This window comes from Phalacrocorax carbo, chromosome 1 (genome assembly GCF_963921805.1).
Source record: "Phalacrocorax carbo chromosome 1, bPhaCar2.1, whole genome shotgun sequence".
NCBI classification, from domain to species: domain Eukaryota; kingdom Metazoa; phylum Chordata; class Aves; order Suliformes; family Phalacrocoracidae; genus Phalacrocorax; species Phalacrocorax carbo.
Genome location: NC_087513.1, coordinates 116,047,375 through 116,071,389, shown reverse-complemented (window position 1 = coordinate 116,071,389; position 24,015 = coordinate 116,047,375). Strand labels below are relative to the sequence as shown.

Genomic DNA, 24,015 nt, shown 5'->3' with positions numbered 1-24,015 from the left:
ACACCGGCCGCGCTCCCCGGGGCTGGCGGGAAGGGCCGGCCGGTCGGCAGCCAGGCGCCTCCGCGGGAAAATGGCGGCGCCCGCCGCCCTACCTCAGCGCCGCCTCGCCGGGGGCGGAGCTCGCCCCTTTGCGCGCCAAGCCGGGACAGCGGCTCCCGCTCGGCCATGGCCGCCCCCGCCGTGCCCGGCTACTCGCCCGGCTTCAAGAAGCCGCCGGCGACTCTGCGGCTGAAGCGCAAACGGCTGCGGAGGAGCGACCCCGCCACCACCGCCGCTCCCCATCCCTGCGGCGCGGCTCCCCGGGCTCCCTCCGCGCCCGCCCGCCGCAACCCCTTCTCCAGACTGGACAACGCGCCGCGGGCGGCCGGCGCCCAGCGGGAGCGGGAGCGGCGGCCGCCGGCGGCGGACGGGACCCCCTCGGCAGCGCCTTTCTGGCAGGTAGGGCCGGGCCTCGGCCCCAGTTTCTCCCCCCCGTGCGGAAGCGGGACCGGGGAGGCGAGGGGAGGAGCGGGAAGGGCCGCCACGCCGGCAGCCATCGCCCTCAGTGCCCGCTGCCCCCGAAAGGCCGGACCCCCGGCCTGCGCCTTGCCCGGGCTTTGTACTTAGGTTGAAACCAAGCTATTGCGCTTCCCTGCTTGCAGCATGTACGTGCTTAGTATCATTCTTGAAATTTCACTGCAAGGGGCGTTATTTTTGCTTATCAACCCCGTTCTTATTTTGTGCTGTATCTTACGCTCCTTTTTTCTTCAGCTTTTAGAGCCTGTTTATGAAGATAAGCCCGCCAGGAAAGCAGAGCCCTCTGAAAGAACTGACATCCTCACCGTAACCGATGTACGGAACAGCACACGCTGCTTATGAAAAGTTTTTAGCTGTTCTCTGTTCACAAAAAAGGCTGAAACTGTTTTAATATTTGATGGTCCACCTGTGTATAAAACAATGCACTAGAGTGTCAGCATTGAAGAAAATTTCTTAAGTTGCCTTGACATTTACTGTTACGGTGACAGTCTCTTAAAAGCCAGCCTTCTGTCTCTGACATCGCTACTGTTGTAGTTGTAGTTTACAGAGGTTGTCTTCTTCCAGTTTTATTACCATGTTTACTATAACTGTCCTGTTCCTTAGTTTTATATTTCATTGTGGTAAGGATGACCTTCAAAGTGATGTCTCCTGCAGTCTTTTATTCAGCTCCAGAAAGGGAACAGACGACTTCACCAGGCACATAGGGAAGAGGGAATACCTGAAAACCAGTCCTTGAAAGAGTTTCAAGCAGACAACATCTAACGTTGTTATAGGTTCAGAAACTTAAGTTCAAACTTAGCAGAATAGAAAAATGACTTCTCAAACAGAACAAACTTTCCTAGAGCTCCCCAGCAGGGTTTTCAGCATCCTCTGGGAAGGATCTTGACATTAGAATCTCCAAGAGAGGATGAAATGAAACAACATTTTGGCATGGAAATTCTGGTCTTCGTAAACTTTGGGCTAAATTTTATTATTTTTAATTATTCATCCTCTTGGAAACCCTCTTCTGCTTTTTATAAACAATCTAATGCCGTATTTCTATTAGAATCTGTTATTGACTAAAATAATCAGTTGAGTATAGACTGTGACTTTGGTTAGCCTATGAACAGTCAAACTGTGTAACTTGGAATCTAGAAAACCTGTCTGCAAAAGTTTTTTTTTTTAAGTATGTCTCTTAACTTAATGGGATTAAAACGATCTAGGCAGTTTTGCTGCTGTACTGAATTGGACAAAAACATGCAGGAGACAGCAGTTTTACCTTGTCTTTTTATAGGCTGCTGAACTCCAGATGTTACATATAGTAGCCATAGTCCTGCCTGCCAGGAAGGGTGTATTAAATCAACGTGGGAGGAGACCTAACCGTGCTAAAACAGAAATAGGTAGCTACATAGTTTGGGGTTTTTTTTTAATGTTTCATGGGTTAATGGATGCTATTTCTGTTTTGTAAGGACCTTAATTTACCTGTTGCTGTACCTGAAGTTCCCTCCTCCCCAAGACATGAATTTCCTGCAGACTGGAGTATTAAAACACGACTTCTATTTATGTCTTCCCAACCTTTTACCTGGGCAGAACATTTAAAAGCACAAGAGGAAGCTCAAGGATTTGCTCAGCATTGTAGAGCTACAGAAACAAACTTGCCGCAGAGCGTACAGGTAATACTTCAGAGGGTAGCTCCAATCTCCAGCTTTAGGAAGGATAACGTACCTTTGCACCTTCCCATGCTGGCAGTGAAGGTTTGATTGTGTCTTGTTTTGATCTTATTTGTGTTAATAATAAGGCTCATTTAGACTACTCATCTAATTCCATCCATGGCTTGTACCCACAGTGCTAGGGGAGTGCTTGTTTAACGTCAGCTGTGAAGCAGTTGCCAGTTGCTGTCTGTCTTTCTTCAGATGGGCTTATTCACAAGCCAGGGAATTTTTTTTTAGTATCATCTGGTGTAGTATTTTTTAGTCCATCACTAGCAATGCTGCCTTGAGTAAAGTGTTAGTGTCCTCATGAAGTACTTTTTGAAATCTAGGAACCAAAACTGTCCACAGAACTGCGTTGCGCCTTTCAGCAAAGCCTCGTTTACTGGCTTCACCCTTCACTGCCATGGCTGCAGCTGTTCCCTCGGATTGGGGCGGATAGAAAAATAGCTGGAAAGGCTAGTCCTTGGTCACAGGATGAAGCCTTGCAACAAGTGCTGATGAACGACTGGTAAGTGGAACCAAACAGACACTGTATTTAGTACACAAGTTCTAAATGGGGTTTTAATTAATGCACAAGTTCTTTCAATTTTTATTAAAAAGCTTTTGGATTTTTTTTCCAGCCAGTTATTTTGAGACTAGGCAAAGAAAATAACTTTAAGACTAAAGCTACCTTCTCATGTTAAATGCCCCTCCCCAACCCTAGTTACTGGTTTGGGTAGAATTTCATAAATCCTGTTAGCAAGCTGCTTTTGCTGCTCCATGTAAAACTCCACATGGTAGAAAGCATGGATGCTGCAAGAGCATAGCACTCACAGACAGGCTGTGTTTCAGAGGAGTGCAGCTTTCTAGATATTGAGCACGTCTGAAAATCTGACTAACCATTCAGTGCGCCCTCAAGCCTGTGCAGAGTACACACGCATCAGCACCACCCAGCCAAACCCAGTTTGGTGTGTCAGTAGCAAAGAATTACCTCCAGTTACAGAACTGTTTTATTCTCATTTGCAGGTCTGTCAGCTTTACTTCTCTGTACAACCTGCTCAAAGCCAAGCTGTGTCCCTACTTCTATATCTGTACGTACCAGTTTACCGTCCTGTTCCGTGCGGCTGGCCTTGCGGGAAGTGACGTTATGACAGCTGTAATTTCTCCCACAACCAGAGGTTTAAGGGAAGCCATGAGAAATGAAGGTAAGGTGAAACCAGGCCAGCTAGGATTTGAATAACTGATAAAGTGCATTAACTGTGTTACAAAACCATTCATTGCTCGCTTTCCTCCTCTGTTCAAGGCATAGAATTTTCTTTACCTTTGGTAGAAGAAAGAAGAACCAGGAAACAGAAAAACTCCGAAGTGAATTTGGAAACAGAAGCTGCTAACAGCCTCGAAGCAGGCAACAGCACGGAAGACGGAGAGTATGTAATAAGTCTTCTATAATGCTAGAATTCAAGGGCATCTACGGACTCTTGCGTGTTCCCGTTGGGAAACCTTCATAGGAAGTATTGCCCTCCTAACACTGGTTCTGTGTTTCCCAGGGAAGCAGCACCAAGCGATGATGATGACGAAAGTTTCTCTTGGCTTGAGGAGATGGGAGTCCAAGACAAGGTTAAGAAACCAGATGCTATTTCTATTAAACTGTATCCTTTCCTTGGACATCATGACCCTGGAAAAGCCTGCAGATGTTACCTTTTTGTGGTATGGATTTGGGTTTCATAAAAGCTTTTGAGAACTTATTTCCAAATATTAATCCTCACATTGCTGCATATTAAGAGACTCTGCATGCCTTTCTGAGTTTCTTTATGACAGGTATTTCTAGCTGCTCCTCTTACTGAAGGGAAACCCATTGTGAATTGTTCATGGAACTTTGTAAGATCGTCTGTTAGGTCACAAGCTGCTTGTGTCACCTCACATATAGGTTCACTGAAAGACTCATCAGATATTTTTATTTTTTTAAAGAAAAGGGTGTATATTCATGTAGGCTCAGTTTACACCTGGAAGTAGTGTGACATAGCAGGGACACAACTGTAGACCTGGTCAGAGGTGGGGGGGATGGTTCTTCTGGAATTGCACTGCGCTCATTCTTCCTTTGGTGCATTGATGCTTTTCACTGCCTCGTGGTTTTCCTTTGACTCCAGTCAATACAGTCGCAAGGAGAAGCATCAGGTGCAGATGGATCACAAACCTGAATCCCTTGCGTTAGTGAAAGGAACAAACACATTCACCTTGCTGAACTTCTTGATAAACTGTAAGAGCCTAGTGGCTGTTGCAGGGCCACAAGCGGGGCTTCCACCAACTTTGTTGTCCCCTGTTGCTTTCCGAGGTGGAACAATGCAAACGCTCAAAGTAAGTAACATAAGCGTCTCTGTTTTCCCATAAAGAGAAGAAAGGTGTTTCTTCACCCAGTAGATGAGACACTGACCTTGTGTAGTCTCCCTCAGGAACGTCAGAATATTTTTGTTGCTGTAGCCCAAGTTAGCATTTTGACTGCGGTACGGCCCGCCTCCTGGATCACCTCTATCCTCACAGATCTGCGCTCCTAAACTGAAATCCCAGTGTTTGTTTCTATTCCTCACATCCTGATACCGAAGAGGTTAAGGAGTCTTCCTTCCCAGATGCTAAAATGGTTCTTGAAAGATTCTCCCGAGATCTCATGGGGTCTCAAACTATCACAGCTCCTTGCAAGGAGGGAGCTGCTGAACTGTGGCTCGCCATCTCTTACGCCAAGGAGGGGGTGGATGATACTAAAGGACATGCTATGAACAGCAGTAGCGCAGCCCTCATCCACCAGAGCAGTTCAACACTTATTCTACAGTGAGCTTCCTTAATACTGTATGGAGTCCCTGCCTATCATTGTAACAACTCCTAAAATGTATTAAGACAGTGAAACCATCACGATACTCATGTATTGAACAGTGAGTTGACAATATTTAAAAGTATTTTGAACTATTAATAGAACTGTGGCACTGCCGTGTTAAAGGAAAATTAGGACCTGGTTTGGTGTGTCAAAAACTAATCCTGTGTGCGCTTGCCTTCAGGCTCGAAGCATTAATGCCAAAGCCAGGGTTCACTCAGCCTACGAGGATATATTCAGTTTGGAGATCGTAGGCCCCGTCATGCCTCATTCCCTGCACTCACTGACCACGCTGCTCAAGTCCGCACAGAGGGGAGCATTCTCTGCTGTACTGTACACACATGAGCCCACTGCGGTGTTTAACACTAATCTTGACAACGCAAGCCCTGCCTTAAATAAGGTAAGGAAACCAGCAGGGAGAGCCTTTCCTGTTGGGAATAGTATATTACAAACCACAGGACAGTGAGTGACACAAAGCTTTCCATTAATATGTGGGTTTGCACCCAATTACTTGTGGTCACCACCTGGCAGTCCTTGCCAGGAATGACAAGTGGATTGTCGTTCCCTCAAAAATGGAATAACGGGAAAACTAGCTTTTCTGGAGTTCCCCAGGGACACAGTAGCAAGCATTAAAAATTGCAGGTATTTTAGACAGAAATACCGATTGCATGTGTCTCTCCTTCATGTGAATTCCTGCAGGAAACAGCATGCAAAGATCTTCCTGCGTGTGGACTGCATCCTAAGGCTTTGGATCAACTGAGTCAGTGTCCAACATTGGGAAAATCTTCCATCCGATTTCTGGAAATGAAGGATTACGCTTACACCTGGAAGTCCTAGGTATGCCAGCCAGCTCCCCTGAACGGCAAAGAACGCTCTCTAGCATGCGGTCACTGTACATCGTTCAGGTCTGCAGGGGCAGCACCTACGCAGTACCGGGAGGGATCCCGGCTCATTGAACATCACAGACAGCTCTGGCACATTGCCCACCATAAAACACTTCAGAGGACTTTTGAAGAAGGCCTTGGGCACCTCCTTTTGTATTTTAAAAAGCCCTTTTTAAATAAAACTTGATAAAGCCCAATTATCTACTTTATTGGTCTGAATTACATCTGGAAGGTCTGTATCACACACGTGCAAATTCTATTCTGAGGTACAGAATTTCTGCTACTGCTCTGTGTGGTAACTTGTAACCATTTTGGATGGGTGGAATTCTTGGCATAACCCCATCCACGCCTGCTCACGGCACCCTGCCAGAAGCTTGACAGCTCCACCTTGGTATGTTGCACCTCTTGGTTTAGAGCAGGCTCTGAACTCCGCACAGCTAGATGAAAGTCAGCCGGACACGTGCAGAGCGTTTGGCCACAGCTGAATCAGATTAAGAGTCCCCAGAACTTCTTGGCATAGCTGTCTCGTATTCCCCTACCCACCTAGTTAAAGTGAGGTGGACTTTTTAAAGCTATTTGTACAACCTATAACCTGAATCTGAACGAGTTGGAGCAGTAACATAGTTGTGCCACCTGACGGAAGACCGAGGAAATGAGGCAGTGAGGGGCTGCTGGGCTGACTCTGTAGGCTCATAGCGATAGCAGTCTATTAACAGGTTTGATGCAGTCAGTTTCACTTCAGGTAGTCAAAGCTGTTATTTTGGAGCCATGTATGTCACTTTTTACACCGCTGTCAGGTGACTGGCTTCCTGCAGCAGAGAATACTAAATCTGAAGAGCAATATGTAGAATACAGCCATGCTTGTGCGCTCCAGCAGGATTTCTAATTCAACTGTGCATGGAAAATAAAGTGGTGCTCATGCCTTCCCCTTGTCTACTACAGTGCTAGTCTGCTCACCAGCCTGGAGTCTGCCTGCAACTCTGGAACAGCCACATTAAGACTGCAGGCAGGTCCTCCTTGAGGAAACAACCTACAGAGACTGAAAAACGTGGGCGCACAAACAAGTTACTGCAGATCGAGGCATAAGGAAAGCTTCCTGTGCCTTCCCGCTCCTTTGCATCGACGCTACTTGAAGTATCCTACCCCAAGAGTACAGCGTGCATACAATTCCACTGGAATACTTTACATTTGTTACTTTCGAGTAGCTACCATGACCCTGTCAGCCTGTTGGTACACTGAACAAGACAACATCTGGAAAACCTAAGTAAAGGGCAAGTCCCTCTCTTATGATGGAAAAAGGCACCTCAGAACATTAAATACTTTGGTAATGTCAAATACTCTGTTTCTGGTGGAGTTCAGGGTAGTTCAGACTGACTTTAATTTATCTTTACACTTCTCCCTTAAAATCACCAAACCTTTCACCTTTGATTAGTATCACACACTAAGAGTGAAAATTCAGGGCCAATGGCATCATGGGGAATACCAGGAGACTGGCTTTCCGAAGCGGCTGGTGTGTTAACTGCATTTTCATTTCCAGCCACTTTTTAGGAGAGCAACGTTTCACTCAATGCCTTTTTTTATTGGGCTCGTCAGCCTCGTCAGACAGAGCAGACCGCAAGGCCCAGCATCAGGGGCTAAGTTAACCCTTTGCCCAGCGCTACAGGGCACCAGCAGCACTTCTCACAGTGACCACACTCGGGCACAGGGCAGAGCACAGCTTCCCTCACCATCACGCACAGGGCAGGGCCCTCTGCAGCCTGCTCGGGACCACAGAGCCCACAGCCCCAGTGCTGAAAGGGGCAGCAGCACCTTCTGAGTGCATGCTCCAGAGCAGGGCATATGTTAGCAGGTGGAAGATAGCACTGGAAACAGGAGGAAACAGCAATTCTGTGGCTGCCTCTATGGAAAGCAGTTTTAATGAAGCCAATAACCATTCTGGTACATGGACTTAAGCCAATCCATTTCTAGGAAATACAGTAATAACCATTGATTTCCACTCAGGTTGTATTTTCACATCTAGCATGTTAAGAGTTATGGAGAGACACTAACGCCAATTAACAGCTTGCAGTTGTTTAAAACAAACTGAATTGCAATTACATTCTTGCGACCTAGAACTGTGTAATTTTAAAAATTCACCACCAAATTCTTTATTACGTGCTCTGCACCACTACCAGAGCTGTAGCTCCTCCTTGCACTGCCAACTGGTTTTAAGTCATAGCTTTGCCCATAATTTCAGAGGTACATTCCAGTTGCTTAGGGCTCTGGGATTCAGCACTGATCTTGAAGCTTACTTGGCCCCAGTGAACTTTCCCTATAAAAGCTACAGCATTCCACTCCCCCATCTGCTGCACTCCCACCTAAAGGCTTTTTCAGTAAATGCTACCCTTATTCCAGGTGCTTGTAGATCAGTAAGATTCATTTAACCTGTCAAAGCGGGTGCATTTTCATCACAACTATGATTTGTTTGGGAGAGCTAGAGACTGTAGCAGTTAGAACTTCATATAATTTCTGCACTTCAAGAGGCAATTTTGAGTTTTCCAAGGCATAAGAGCTTTGCCTTCCTGCTCCTCCAGCCCTAACTACTTAAAAACTACAAATTCGAAGACTGCCAAGGAATCGTTCTAGAAGCTGGCTACAAGTTCTCAGCACCTGTTTCAAAATGCCCCTCCCTCGCACAACAGGGAAGTCAGAAGCACTTTCAGCAAGGCTACTTCTCGGAAAGTAACAACTGCAGCAAAAGGAAATCCAACAGCCAAACGGATCGTGTCTTCCATCAGCAGGAGTCACAGACTGTTCACCTTTAAGTGCTGCATAAACAACCAGGTTCCAAGAGAGTGTTTCCTAGTTATTATTTTTAATGTATCACTACTTATCTATTCCTGCATGCAAAGGACACTCAAACCAATTCAAATTTACAAGTTTAACAGAAGCACATTGCTGCACTAGCTTTAGATTCATGTATCATTCTGAACAACAAGGAATGAAACTAAAACAGAAACCTCGAAATCAGCAAGTGTCATAATCAGGGCATTACAGACCTTAATTATTTTCTCTTTTTATAAGTCTTCCTCAAGACCAAAGGTTAAATCCACATATAATACCACGTATTTTAAGGCATGAAATCAAGAACTTGCCTAAAGAGTTATTTTTTTAAATGGAGTCTTCAATGGGACCGAGTTCCTCTGCTCCTCGCTGCTGAGGTAACATGTATATTTACATTATACATGGGAAATATAGAGCAAAAAGAGAACAGAACAACAAGTACAAGAGATTGTATGTTCCCAGATTTGATACTGTACAGCTATGAAACCCGGACACCGCATACTAAACAGAACGGTCAACACCTCTGGTGCTTTAGCTCTATCAAACCAGGTATTTCAACAAAAGTCTGAACAGGAGCTGCCCCCACATCCCGAGTTAATCACTTTAAGTCATACATCAAAAGCCAGACTTCAGCTAAGACACATACAACACCCAGTTCTCCCAGAGCAGATCTTTCCATTGCTGTACCATCGTGTTTACTCTTGTTTTTCATACACACCTTCCAACTAGTCCAGCAAATGAGGCAAGGAGATCTTCAAATATTTAGTCAGAGACTGAAGGCGACAAGCCAAAGGGAAAAAAGTTTTAATTAAAAGACAACTACGTCCATGAAAATCAAGGTTAACTTAGGCATTTCTAGAGCGCTTTGACAGACTAGTAAGGGGCTTTAGTTCTTGGAAGTGTGTGGTGGGGAACCAAATACCATTTCTCTGCTGTACACAACATGAGACATTGATCCTTGTCCCCTAAGGGGAGAGACAGACACCTTGTTCCATAACAGTTGACAGAATACACACAAATCACCTTAGTTCGTGGAAGAAGAGGTACTAGTAATTCTTCACCTCAACATCCCTACTACCATTGCAACGGTCAATTGCTTTAGGCCTGAGCATGGCCTTCCTGTGTACAAACTGTACTTTGTTCCTGTCCCAGACGAATTTCTGGTCAGTAGGTGTAACAGAGACCTCAAAGAGACTTCTATGAACAACTGGAGTCCATAAATCCTGGCAATCTGTTTGTAACTCAGACAGATCTGGCAAGAGGTGTACAATGCCCTTTCCAATTCAAAGTGCACGTAGCTAAAGTACTAATACTTAAGTTAAAAAAAAAAAAAAAAGAGAGAGGAAAAAAAAAAAGGAGGAGGAAAAGCTTTCTACTTCCTCTCCCTTGTCAAACTGCCAAAACTCTGGATTAGGCTGTCTCCTTGAGGGCAGAGTACCATCACGGAAAAATTCAGCCCAAGGAGTTAATTTGGTAATAGTCCAAAGCAACCAAAAAGGACTACAACTGTTGATGATCTTCATAAAGCATACTTCTATGCTCTGCGTTTCTTCAAAACGTTGTTTTGGCATACGTTTTAATTACTGTTTACTGACCAGTGATTAAGATTACGAACTTGTGCTGCTTTATTGACCAAGTTGGGTACAACAATTTAAGCATCATTCTATCCCCTCCCTCCCCCCCAAATCCAGTTGTAGATTTGTTAGAGTTTAAAATTCACATTAACCACAAATTCATACAATCAACATCAGGCAGTGTGTTAATTTGTTTGGAATAGACAACTCCATCCCCTCCCTTCTCAGAACATGCAGGGAGAGTCACCTTTACATTGCCAGTCTCATCAGTTCTGTTGCTGGACTTTGCCATCTGTTTGAAAGCAAGTCTTTTGCCTAATCGCGTACGTCCTAGAGCATGGGCTGTATGGCCAGTCGCAGTGCACCACCGAGTTAAACCCCCAAAGAAAATGCAAGGGGAAGCCGCAGTGCTAACGCTGTACAACAGGGCTGCCACCGCGCACCTCCTCACAGGGGTCACAGTACTGGCCCAGTATCTGTCCAGCAGTACACGCCAGCCTTGACTAGACTAAGGTTAAGCCGCACGACCTTGGACCAGCTGTCGGCAAAAGTGCAAGAGTAGCTTTACCGAGACCAGGGAAAACTGCAGCATAGTACAAAACAGTATGAAAGTGTTAACATTCCGTATTGAAGAGAAATCGCATGAGTTTTCAAACCAGGGTTTAGATTACTGATGCCTCCAGAGTCTGTCGTCTGATTTAGTCATTTAAGAAATAATTACATCACTAATGTAAACAATATAAACATACCAAAAACTAAGTATGATTTAAATACATTTTGATGGTACAAAAGAAAAACCTGAAGGTGTCTGTACAGTTTTTACAACGTGGGAATTGCCAATGTATTTACAACATGAAAGGGCAAATACCATTTTTGTGCAGAGTAAAATTATCTGAAATAATGTCAATATAAAAAACAATATCTAGCGGTGTGAGGCACTCCTAAACATGGTGGTATTAACCATGCTTTCCTTTGGTACAAGTCCCATCGCTTGGAGAGCCGCAGTTGCTGCTGTGGCTTTAGCATGCTTCTTATTAAGGCTGGCAAAAGTAGGCCTGTATTCATTTCCATTGACTCTCACCTGTTTGGGAAAGACGGGAGGAAAAAAGAAAGCATTAGAAAGTGCCCCTTTGCTTCTGTTTCGAGGCAGTGCTACAGAGCTGCTGTAAGCACATTCTCTACCTAATTCCTCTCCAGGGGTAGAGAAAACCCATATTTGGGCCATAAGCACAATCATTTCCAAATTGTGACTGCTGATACAAGGCACTATGTGAAAAAGAAAGCTGACATCATAAGGTAACTGAAGGACAAAAATAACTCAATCTTGCTCGCTACCCTTTACAACAGTAAGGCTTAACACCACACCTGCAAGTAAAGAGCAAGAATACAATACCCTATATATAGATTAATCATTTTAGTAAGGAGAATAGCATGTTTCTTGATGTATTTACAGGAAACAGAACACAGAAATTCTAGCATCAAGACACTGCTTGGCAGTCCTCAGCCACCCGAGGTGGCTTATTTGTTTGTATACATATATAAACATGGTTTTACATCACCTTTAATAGAGAAACCAACAGCAAAATAAACCTCAAACACACCTTAAAGATAAAATGTTTGCGATGATCAGGCCCACTATCATCCACCAACACAAACTCAGGTGGTGACCATCTTCTTTTGTTACAGATCTCCATCAATGCAGAGACTGGATGTTTACCTTAAAGATAAAATGGATAAAATGGATTTCAATGTTGCCACCAAAGCAATCATTTTAAATGAGGGTATGAGGGTTTGTTTTTTTTTCTTTGACAAGTAATAATCTCACCTGAAAGATCCTTCATCACAACATAATGTCCAGATCTCTTTTGTGCCTTCTCTCCCACAGCAACAAGCCCTAAGCAAAACACAAGGAAGTTTACATTACAATTCCCACCTGATTTATTTATTCTCATCTGTAAAACAGTAACAACATGTATCAGTAGGGAAGAAACCTGGAGACACCATACAACTGCCTTCTCTGAAGCCTTTCAAACCTCCCTTTCGTCCAGCATTTTTTCCCTCGATACTACACAGAATATTCTTCTCAACTGCTTTAGTAAGACTCTTAACAAGCCAGGCAGTAGAAAACTTTGAGTAGTCTTATGCAAGTCGGGAAACACCTAGTTTTCCGTGCCTTCTTTGGAGAAACACTGAACAAGAGATATATTTAAAAACATTCTCTCATTCAGTAGCTGTTTTGTGCAACCCAAAAGTCATCCACTACCGTAGCAGTTTGCCTCTAACATACTAAGCATTTGAAGTATTTCCACTGAACAGTAAAAAGTGTACCTAGCATATCCTTTTAATATACGACTAAAACGGTGGTGTTCTTACACCATGTGCTCTCTTTATCTAACAGCATGTGCAAGCTCACAGCCCAATTACCGTGATTTCAATCACATCTGAATATAAAGCAGCAAAGCATGCAGCTGGGCCCCACGTCAATACAAATAGCACAAGTTCCAAAGGAAGTCACTGTGAAACACCGAAGCTGAACATTTTTGGCTTTAAAATCTTATAAGAATAAGAAAGTGTAGCGATTGCCAAAAACATATCAAATGCCAGTAACCATGCCATGCTCATGAAGTGACTCAGGCTTCTTTCCATCCATTCAGCCATAACCTTAACTACACGTAAACAAAATACCTGACTGGTTTTTCAGAATTTCTTGGACTTCAAGCCTTCAATATTACTTTGTTTCTTACCTCATTTTGTTTCTCTTCCTGGCTTTGATGAATAAAGACAGGGAAATATTGCAACTGTTTCCAGTTTCTTCATGTTCCTTCAGCTTTTTGTGGTTGGCATTTTGGTTTGTTTTGCTTTAAAAGAAAATCCTTCCCTTCTTACCAGATTTTGATCCTAATATTCATGCAGCTCCTAAGTAGGGACTTTTCAAGTGGCATGAAACCCTCATGGACAACAATCATTGAAACCAAGTTTCTGTGGTTTGTTTTTTGGTTTGGGATTTTTTTGTGGGTTGTTTTTTTTTTTTTCCTTCTTACAGAGCATTATATCCGAAACAATCAAAGATTTCCACTGAAGGGAAAAAACTCTTTTGTCATTCTCCACGTTCTCCCTCACTCTAAGTCACTGGCACACATCTTGTCCCTGGTACCTCAAGAGAGAATTTCAAACAAGCTGCAACAGATGCTGAGAAGCTCTGCTGATGGACCAAGCTTCTTTGAATACGAACAACCAATAGTTTACTGGCTGACGGCAAAGCTCAATAAGACTCTGGTTTCAGTGCTGTCTGTGACAGAACTACAGATCTCGCTCAGTGTCTGGAAAAAACAGGGTCTAAGGGAAAGCTATGGCAAAGGCAGACAACATTTTGGTTCACATCTTACTGCAGCCTACTGAGCAACTCCTTAGCAAACTCCTTTTTGCTGTATCTAGAAATAGTGTTTTATTTGGGGACAAGTCCTAGAAATGGTTTAAGAACCCTACCAAACAAAAACAGGTTGGTTACTTAATAACAGACAGGCTCCTTTTAAAAATTTTGCACTTTTCTTCAAACCTCTACACAGAACTTTTAAAACAACTGACTGTTTATACATTTAAGCAAAGAACACTAATTTTTGAGGATGCTTTTCAGCTGTTTGTCATAGATATATAGCCACTGTTTAGTTGCTTCTTTGTAATGCATGAAACCTGCTGCTTCTTTGTAATGTCAGTTGTCTCCCCATATTATAGACTCGGTTGACTCAACACAGTATTCTTTATCAACACAGAACACCTTTAGATTTTTTGTGGAAATTATCAGATAAGACTGCATATATGATAATAATGAAATATTTTAAAACTATGGAATTAAAACACAGCCTGGCCATCACTAAGTTTATCACTATTTTCAGATTCATCTGTCACATGCCAGAAGAGGCACCCTTTAACTCCATTTAACACTTTTAATTGTTGTTGAAGACCCAAGTGTTCTGCAGCAGAAGGAACAAACTATCTGTTACAGAATGCCCAGCACAGCTAGAATCTGACCCTGTCTCACGCCTTACGGCTTGATCCTTGAAACTTTGGTATCAAGTTCTGCAGGCATTAAGGAAATTTCTATCAGAAACTACATGAGGATCCTAGGGCACGCTTCTAGAACTGGAAACTTGAGCTGTGACAAAGTTGTGTATCACCAAAATGCTTTCAATATTCAAAACATTCACCAGTTGTGCAGCAATGCTGCCTCTTTCCCATGACGTGACAAGAAGCAAGGAACATAATGAAGAGAGCTAACTCTTCCCTCTCGCCACAAAAATCCATCACTGTGTTACGCAGGCTGCTTGAGAAAATAAAAATAAAATGGTCTGTTTTCAGTTTCTTCCCTCTGACTGACATTAACCAAGCAAAATTGAAGGAACCCTTACCAGCAGTGAGAACTTTAGAAAACAACATCTACAAAGATCACAGTAACTAAGCAGAAGTAACAAAATATTTTTCAAAGATTTTCTTGGCCATCACTTTGTCACCAGCCGTATTTTTTTCCTTTCTCTAAACAGAAAGGTTGCGCAGAAGAAAAACAGCTGCAAAGCAATTTTGGTCATTCTTCATATAAAATGAGTATGTCTGTATTATTGTATTCTTTACTTTGAGACTGTTGCACTTCTCTGTAAAACTCTATTATGCTGCTAGAAGGTCTTTAGAATTTGGAAAGCAAAGGGTATGTTTCATAACGTAGGCTCGCATTCTCATTTTATGCCTCTATGCACTTAATATTTAAATGTTCAAAGTATATTTTCACTGCTAGCCTGGTCACCTGAGCAGTACTGAACTATCTCTGTATTGAGAACTAGCAACTGACAGCTAAAGATTCCCCCAACAGCACCTCTGCAAATAAACTTCACAACGTTTGCATTTGTCTGCTGTGTTTTCTTCTGAACTAAATTATGAGCATGGACAAAAGCTCATACAAACCCATAATTCAAAGTATTTTCATGCTTTAATATTAGATGTGAACTATTTAATATATTAAAGGTTTCTAGTTTTAAAAAAAATCTTTAGAACAACGGTAAGGATTTGTTTTACCCGCAGTTGGTGTTCAATTGGTTATTTTGGTAACATGCATTATAGAACAATTAAATCATCAATCTTGACTGCTGAAATTCTGCATCTTGTATTTTAAATGGTTAGAATTTGTATTTCAGGAGGAAAAAGACGTTCACTCTGAAAACGGAACTCTTGCTTAATAGGCTGGCGAGATGGCCAATCACATAAGCCACGCTGCCAGCTTAAGCAGCAGCACACTGTCTGTAAATAAAAGGATAGTTCTTTCGAATCAAGTGAGGCGAGTGCAACAGTTCTCCACCTGTGGCCATGGACTACGTAAAGAAGAGGAGGAAAGACTGCTTAAGCAATCTTTGGAAACAGCAGGGGAACATCACTGTAGTTAAGCACAGGTGCCTGCAACAGGATCAAGCTAGGAGATGGAAGAGCAGGGAGATCAGGTGGACAAAAAAGGAAACTGAATCCATTTTGAAGACCTAAAACCATCAGTATGACAGCCTATTTATGTCAGGACTGCAGCTGAAAGGCAGCAGTTTCTCAGCTCTGTAGCTCTCACCTCTGACCTTCACCCCAGTTTAAAACTGATCCAACTATTCATTCTTCTATCCTGCCCCATTCCTGCTTCAGCCACTTCCTCTAGACCAACCACAATAGCTTTTCCACAATTCGCTTCCCTGTGCGTGCCTTCTCCGTACGTCCAACTGAAGCACAGCCCTAACTTGAGAACCACTGAGAAGCACTTTTTAAACTGGAAGGTGACGGTTAGGGAAAGTTAAAGAATGTCTGGAAGAGGTCACAGGCATAAGGACAAAGCCTATATACCTAATCCAGGGCTTGAAAAAACTAGTACAGAATCACCTACATCATCCTGTTCATTTTTAGAGTGAAGCTGTACCCAGACAAAGCAAACTACTTCAAAGTTATTTTGCTTATCTCCAAAACAGACATGAGAAGTTCATACTGCCATAAGTCATTTAAGGAAGGGCTTACCTTTCCGATCTGTCTTAAAATCGACCATAATGGGCTCAACGCTGCCTTCTTTGTTTTTTCCAAGCCCTTCTCCTTCTCTCCAGCCCATTTTTCTCATCAGCTGAGCTCCCATTCCTCCAGTTACAGGGGCTGCTCTTAAGAACTGATCCTATCCAGAAAAAGAAAAGTAAAACAAGTCCTGAAGTTAGCACTTGGATTTAAAAAAATAAGCGGGAGCTTCCAAAACAATGTTTCTAACAACCTTTCACAGACTCAATTCAAAAAAATACACCTTAGCTTTAGATACGTTAACATCTTGTATAAACCAGAATTCACGCAGACACACGAGACACAAATCAATATTTTCAAAAAAGAACAACTTAAGAAAATTCTAATGCAATCCAAAAGTGGCAAGTGACCCATTTCAGACATATGTACTTAATAAAATGATAACCGTCCATTTTTAAACACGCTACTTTGGTTCCAATGCATCTCTTCTCATCTTGTGAAAGGAGGCAGTGTTAACTGTTTAACTGGCAACATGTGTGCCAAGTGTACCTAGTTATCGAACAAAATACAAGCACATTTAGTAATGACATTCACATAGTGTTTAGGCATATTTTAAATATAAAAAAAAGTTTCCCCATTTTATTATAATACAGCAGTTGCACATTCAAGTTCTACTGTGAAAATCCACATGAAACATACAGGTTTTGCTTTTCTTTTTTTAAAGGAAAAAAGGCGCTTAGCCACACAGTTTAGCAGCAGTAGTCTTCACATTCTTTCAAATCATCATTAACATAAGAGTTGTTAAATGGTGAAAGCTTATAAACAGAAATTTTAAAAATCTGTTTTGATGTAAAGAACTTTAAAAACTCCTTAAATGTTTACGTACCTAGGCCTCGATGGCCGCAGTGTTGTGAATAGTAGGGCTGGCATTGACCGTGGCAAGAAGGCAGCTACAAGGATTTGACCCTGAAACAAGTTTCCATATAGAGGGGTGAAAGTTCACAGGTTATTCTGTGAACTATCATCTCTCTTCTGCCCCCCCCGCTGACCCAAGTAAGTAAGTCAATCATTTCCATCACAGCAAAAAATTGCTTGCCTTAAAATATACAAGTTTACACACTGGCACTGATAAGTCCATCAGTTATTTCGCATAGTAGGTTAGATGATACAATGCCTAGTATTTTGTGAAAATTTCACTTACTATCAAAGCAAATTAATAGAACGATATTTTTTTGCCCTTCATTTTGAGCTGTGCTTGCAAAAGTAAGCATCTTCCAGATTTGGACAAAGGACTGATAGGTCCTTGGTTTTGATTTGTACGTAACCAAAATCAGAAGTCTTACTTTTGCAGAGATTAAGGATAATGTATTTTTAAGGGGATTTCAAATTGGCAACTGACACACACTAATGATGCAATGGTGCATACGTGTGTAATCCCCACTACATGTGGTGTTTAAAAAAAATTTTTTTTTAAATAATTGCTGAAGATTGTGGCAGGACTTCTCCAAATATTTACCTATTAAACAGTAAATACCTGTCAATCATGCAGCTGGATGCTGTGTTCAACAGCAAAGTGCTCTGATGGAAGAATAGAGAGGCTAAGCGCACCTCTCCAGTTCAACTTTTTTTTGACGGGTGCAGACCATGCAGTGTGTGTGTGTGTGTACACAGAGACAATCAGTTTCTTTGATACTAACTGCCTCAATCTATACACCTAGAATGGCTTTTACTTACTTCCATTTTCATCCTCCCCTCTCTTTTCCAGGAACCTCTCATAAGAAAAGGGCAACCATGCCGAGAATGATACAAACCCCAGTCAATGTCACCCTGGGTTCCGATTCCTCTTTTGTACCTGCTTTGCAATGATAGAATTTTCAATATAAACATCTGTTTCATTATCACCAGTGTGTATTCAGTTCACAAATGACAGAGTGCAATTTCTTGATGAGGTCATTTTAATGTTACACAGCCTTCTCATCACACCTGTAAATGTACCAATTCGGGGAGTAGAAGTGGTGTAAAGAGGGGAGAACAGAATCAAAATATTGCTATTTGTAGTTAAAAATCAAAGCCCCTTTTCCTATACAGGATACGAATTACCAGAGCCTAAACAAATCCCAGCTACTGGAAATAAAGAGTTCTACATTCCGAAGTGCCATTTATTCAGAACACTTCTTCCAACATGTGAATTCAGAACCCTATCTGACAACTTTATAGTAGGAATTTTTTACACTAGGCTGACTCTTTAACATGTACAACAGAACCAAGACAACAAAGAATTAGGAATTAAAGGTTTGTTTTGTTACAGAACAGCTGTACTTGTGCATCACACAAAAAGGTTAAATGAAATAATTCTCTACCAATATGAAAGCAGCCAGGAAAAGCCTACTTTGATTCAGTTTACTGAAGAAGCAAAGAAGGCCTGCAGTACGGGAAGTTCTTCCTTCCGTTTTTGGGTTTGTTTTGGTTTTTTTCCTTAAATAAAAAACTGAATGTAAATCTCTAATGTCACCTGCATAATCATATTCTCTTTCACTATTTTTTTATAATTTGAAGACAACTTCGCTCAGCCCATGATTTAATAGAGTATGGGTAAAAACTGGTGCTGTGTTTGTAATTACATTTGAAAACATAAAAATAGTAGAAACATTAACATGAGCAGGGAAGCAAGATCTAAATTTCAGTTTTAAAAATCATAAAAGCTGCTAAATATTTTTGTGAGACTGGGCCTGTGTATCCTTGCAGATCTGGCCCATAAGGAGGATATCAAGCTGAAGAGTATGCAGTATTATACACCCCCATGTTTACGTATTTGGTTACTGTTGTCAGAATTAACTAATTATTTACAAAATAACTGTTCTGTTTCATTCCCTAATCTCAGTTTCAGTAAGTCTGCATGAAAATGTAATATCCTTTTTCTCATCCTTTGATCTCTAAATTCCATGAAAGGTCAGCCAAGTAAAGTACACTTCCATTCTTCCAGCAGATGGAGACAACTAATAAGCCACATTCTTGTGTCGACACTTTTTCTTTAAAAAGGCGGCTACATAGTAAAACCTTAAGAGGGTTTTTTAGTTATTTTAATTAAAACTATTCCTCTTTTACCTTAAGGCAACAGATTTTGGGGAACGTGAATGCATGAATTAGCATTTATGGGCTTAAACAAGCAAATACCAAAAAAAATAACACCTGAAAGATGATGTTACAGGTTTTTTTGCTGTAACACAGTACATTGGACAGTTGCTGTTTAACTGCAACAGCTGTCTTTGGGAAAATATTGCATACAGCATTGAACCAAACAATCTATAAAACAGCACCCGCAACATCCAAAATATTAAAGCCATAATTATTTGAGAGATCTTAAAATACATCATCAAAATTGCCTTCAGAAAATACCCATTCCTTCTCATAATGCTGACATGGCACTAAATCTTAAGTTCTGTCAGAAGGAAGGTTTATTTCTTTTGAGCAATAATTTATTAAGCAAAAGACAACAAAGCCTTAAAGACACTAGGTGGACAGTTTCAGCTCTAGCACAACAGGCTGCCTTAGAGATTACCTTAAGACTTAAGTCCAAAGAATTTCTCTGAGTCAAGTACCAGGAACAAGCATCTATCTTTGGCAAAACTTTTGTAGAGTAGCTGAATTTTCCATTAAATAAACTGGCACTTCTAGCAGCAGCTACATCCCTTCCCAAATACAAGAGGAAGAATACCTTTCCAAAGAATCCCATTAAATGCCTTAGAAAAACTACACTCACAATCGGCTTCAGGATTTCTGTTCACAGCTTTTGTACACAATCAGTAGAAAGCAAGCTGAGGATAGCTAGAAAAAAAAACCCAAACATTTTGAAGACTGAACAGGCAGGCAGTCCAATATAACTAACACAGAGCTGATTGGCCTTGCTGTGTGGCCTTCACTTCCAAAGAAAGCTCACTGTGACATGTAAGGCAATAGGAATACAAGTATTTTGGTAAGTGGCCTTCTTAGAAGGTCAGCAGTCCTTGTGCAAGTGACAATCACAAGACTTAGTTTTACCTCCACTGCCAGCGTGTGTTTTACTCATCTGCCATGACTGTGGATGAATGGAAGGAATGCTTTAACTTTTCCGAACTTGCTACACAAAGCGGAGCATTCTAACTGCTACAGTAAAACTGCATGTCACGCTTTAGCACAACTGAATAAAACAGCTTCCAAGCTTTACCCTGTGCATGTATAATGTTGCAAAAACTTTGTTTTGGAGAGCAAGTTTAGGCTCTAGAATTAAAATGATAAATCCAGAAACCAGTGGTGAGTCTGGAAAGGCTGAATAAGCAGACCTCAACAGAATTTGCCTGGAAAAGATTTTTGACCACTTCCTCTGATTTGCCATTTATTCAGCAGCATGGTGTACTCAGAAGAAAAAAAGGAAAGAAAAAAAAAAAGAAGCAACCTCCAGAACAAGGTAGTCATATTTGTGAACTGATTACACCTATGATGATAAACTGAAACAGACACCACTTTTCAAAAGAAAAAGATAATATTGTTCATAAATCTGTTTTCATGATACAAGAAACCTAGCAACATATTATTCCTTTGTGAATACTGCTCAGAACCCTATGCATGAACATCATGAATTAGCACATTACTTAGAAAAAATAAGCCATACTTCTAATTGGTATGTCAATCATTCAAGTATACCACGTTAACCACTTCAGTAACTAATTCCCTCAAGACTTTATTGAAATAAAATTGAAAGTGCAGGCATATTTTGGTTTGAGTACATATTACCTCTCCAGAGTAATTTTTAAAGTACAAAAAACCCTGAAATCCAAGAAATGCAAAGTGAAGACAGTGCTTATCAAACAAGTTCCCCAAGTACTTTCATTTTTCTCCCCTCCTGACACCGCTCTTCTCTTTTGTTACATCTATCTCCTTTTGTGATTACCTCTGTCAAGCACAATGTCTGTACGTGTTCTAACTCTTTGTTTAAACGATACACAAATAACTAGCTGACATGGGTTCTGTTCCTGCTGAACAGTGCATGTCCACAAGTCCTCTTATGGCAATTGCTTATGGCAATCTCCCAAGCAAAATGCCTTCATAAACAACATCTTCAAAAACAGGCATTAATTTACACACCCAACATACCCCAAGAAACTCCACAGCCCTACTAGCAGATGAAAAATTTAGATACTATTTTTTTAGATGTTAAAATGCATTTTCTAACGACAAAGAAAAAAGGAGTACAAGTCTGACTTCTTAGTGCTACATTGCATAATTAACAGGAACTAAGTTACACAAGTTCAAGTGCCTAAGTAAAATACAACCTGTACTTTGCATTTCATGGTTGGTTTGCATTCGTGTCACTGAGAAAGATAACATGCATTCATAACCTGTTATCCCTACTTCACTTTTTTCTGCAAAACCATTCTCTAAGCACAGGATGTGACTCCACATTGAGTTCATCAAACCTAAGTTTTGTGAGGGCTTTCACAGGCCCCACCTTTCCCCCCCCCAGAAAAACCCCACAGGGCGAGTCTTGTGTAGCCCCTAACACATTTTATAGGGGGCGCGCAACTGTAACTACTTGTCATCTCATGAGTTTGATGGCAATGTGTGTGCAAATATGGAACCTAGAAAGAGCAAAAGAAGTCAAGCTGAGGAATGCCAGAGCAGGAAAGAGGACTGCGTCCTCATCTTCTTCACCCAACAACTCTTCTTGTTTCCAGTAGCAGCCTCCCTTCTGGCAAACCACATGATGCTTGCTAGGGAGGACACCTACTACTGCAAACCACTTCCTTTTTACAGCTATGGGAAGGACAGAAGTGCTACTGCTGGCTCACTTTTATTTCTAGATTCAACAAAATGTTCCAATATGCTTCTGCTCCTCCCAGCAGTCATGTCCACAAGCCAGAGACCAGACTGTCACTGGACCAAAAATGGTCTTCACTCATTTTCTCCCTATGAAGGGTTTAGTTGAGTTTTTTGTTGGTTTGCTGGGTGTTTTTTAAAGCAGAATGCTGAGTGAAGTTAGAACACTGAAAACACACTTGCCTTCTCCACTTAATTTTTGTTGGCAGACACTCCTGTTACTGTAAGGCACAGAAGACCACCACAAAACCTCAAGGGATGAAAACAGAATGAGAAGAGGAAGCTTGGGAAAGAGATGATCAGAGGTGCTCCCTTTCTGTTGCCTTGGGAACCCACCCAAGCTATGCAGAAGGGGAGGACACTTTGGTTTGCTGATCTCTTTCAAAAGCCTTGTGGTGGAAAAGCTCTCATTTTCTCACCAATACATCCCTGCTGACTGCTTTATATTTCTAAGTTCTGCTGCCAGGGACAATTAATGTAATCACCAAAGCCAACATTTTGCTACAATCTCAAAAGTTAAGAATTGTTAAAATAAGACTTTATCATCTATGTTCTGCATCAATACTGAGAAGAGCCCAAAAGATTCCCCCTAGCAAGTAACTTGGATCTCTGCATTGTCTGGGTCTCTGTATTGCTTGGCTATATAAAGTGGAAAAACAAGTTAGTGAATCTCGGCAAAAATATTTCTATTTTTAGGATGTTATAATTCTAGATTTTTGTGTTCAGTTTACACCAAGTTTTATGGAAAATTCTACCTAAGCCTCAAATCTAACCTACCAGTTTTGAGGGCTGTCTTAACACTGAGCTCTGGAAGGAAAAGCAGATACAATGTATACTCGGCTACATTACTGGCAAGATTGTCCACCGTTAACTCATTATTCTTTTTGCCTGGAAGGTGGGTATTGCTTGAATTCCTCAGTTCTACTTCTTGAAAGAGAACCAGTTCAGTATTCATTTTCAAAGATGAAGCATGAGTTATTAAACTTGTAAAACGCATGTATGTATGACGCACCACACCCCAAAATAAGTCAGTATCACTCTGCAGTAAGAGGTAACTATTTCACTGTAGGATGACATTAAACTTATTAACCCAACTGCAACTCCTGGTTTAAAACTCAAAACCTTTGGCTCCCAGAAAACCCTGGTGATTCAAACAGAGGCAAAGCAGCAATCAGATAGAACCAAGTCAAACAAAACGGAAGTTTGGAACTTGGTTCTCTGAAATGGATGCCAAAACATCACTGACTTCAGTAACGTCAGGATCAAACCTTGCCTGATCTGACCCAATCCCATAAAAGTAGTGATGGACCTACCACTGCAACCATAGCAATATCATGAACGTCATTTCAGTGTAAGGTAACGGTATATATGAACCAATCTGATTCAAATACCAGACGCACACCTTATTGAAGTACTCTATGTCATGAGCAGCAACCTTAACACACAAGAAAATGGACACAGCAGCAGCAAGTATCTAAATTCATCGAAGACAATGATTTAACTCAACCTGTTGTATTTGACACATGCATTACCATAGCTTTTTATGGTACATTTTTTGCATTTTCCGATACTTCCACTGCTATTTAAATTGTGATAGTTAGACAAGTACATCTGCATAACTTCTACCTTTCTAATCCATGCTTGGGGACCACTGTTGGTCAGCTCATCCGAGGACAGTATCTGTGCTCCAGTACTTCCCGTGAACTGGCCAGGTATGGAGTTTGATTGAGCCCAGGCATCAATCTACAACATAAAAATCAAATGTAAGACCAAAATAAAGATTTACACATTCTTCCTTTGCAATTCTCTGT

General features: G+C 41.5%; 2 protein-coding genes across 9 annotated transcripts in view; one reads left to right on the top strand and one right to left on the bottom strand.

Moving 5' to 3' along the window:
- Positions 1–32: 32 nt before the first annotated feature.
- Positions 33–6,130, top strand: DONSON (DNA replication fork stabilization factor DONSON). Of its 2 annotated transcripts, XM_064471140.1 has the most exons (10): positions 33–438; positions 751–831; positions 1,965–2,168; positions 2,537–2,715; positions 3,213–3,391; positions 3,490–3,613; positions 3,734–3,835; positions 4,343–4,541; positions 5,234–5,449; positions 5,749–6,130. In XM_064471140.1, the coding sequence occupies exons 1-10, from the start codon at positions 166–168 to the stop codon at positions 5,884–5,886; spliced, it is 1,695 nt and encodes a 564-aa protein (XP_064327210.1). In that variant the 5' UTR covers positions 33–165; the 3' UTR covers positions 5,887–6,130. The 2 variants fall into 2 exon arrangements, with proteins under 2 accessions (XP_064327210.1, XP_064327219.1); XM_064471149.1 differs by lacking the exon at positions 5,234–5,449.
- Positions 6,131–9,544: 3,414 nt separating this feature from the next.
- SON (SON DNA and RNA binding protein) overlaps positions 9,545–24,015 on the bottom strand; it is a 40,498-nt gene continuing 26,027 nt past the window's right edge. For 2 of the 7 annotated variants that reach the window (XM_064471035.1, XM_064471044.1), the window contains exons 8-12: positions 23,831–23,947; positions 16,364–16,511; positions 12,156–12,224; positions 11,932–12,047; positions 9,545–11,411 (exon numbers count right to left, since the gene is read on the bottom strand). In XM_064471035.1, coding sequence (XP_064327105.1) covers positions 11,253–11,411; positions 11,932–12,047; positions 12,156–12,224; positions 16,364–16,511; positions 23,831–23,947 — 609 coding nt within the window. In that variant the 3' untranslated portion in view covers positions 9,545–11,252. The other 5 variants (XR_010375979.1, XR_010375981.1, XM_064471055.1 and 2 more) reach the window with 5 other exon arrangements.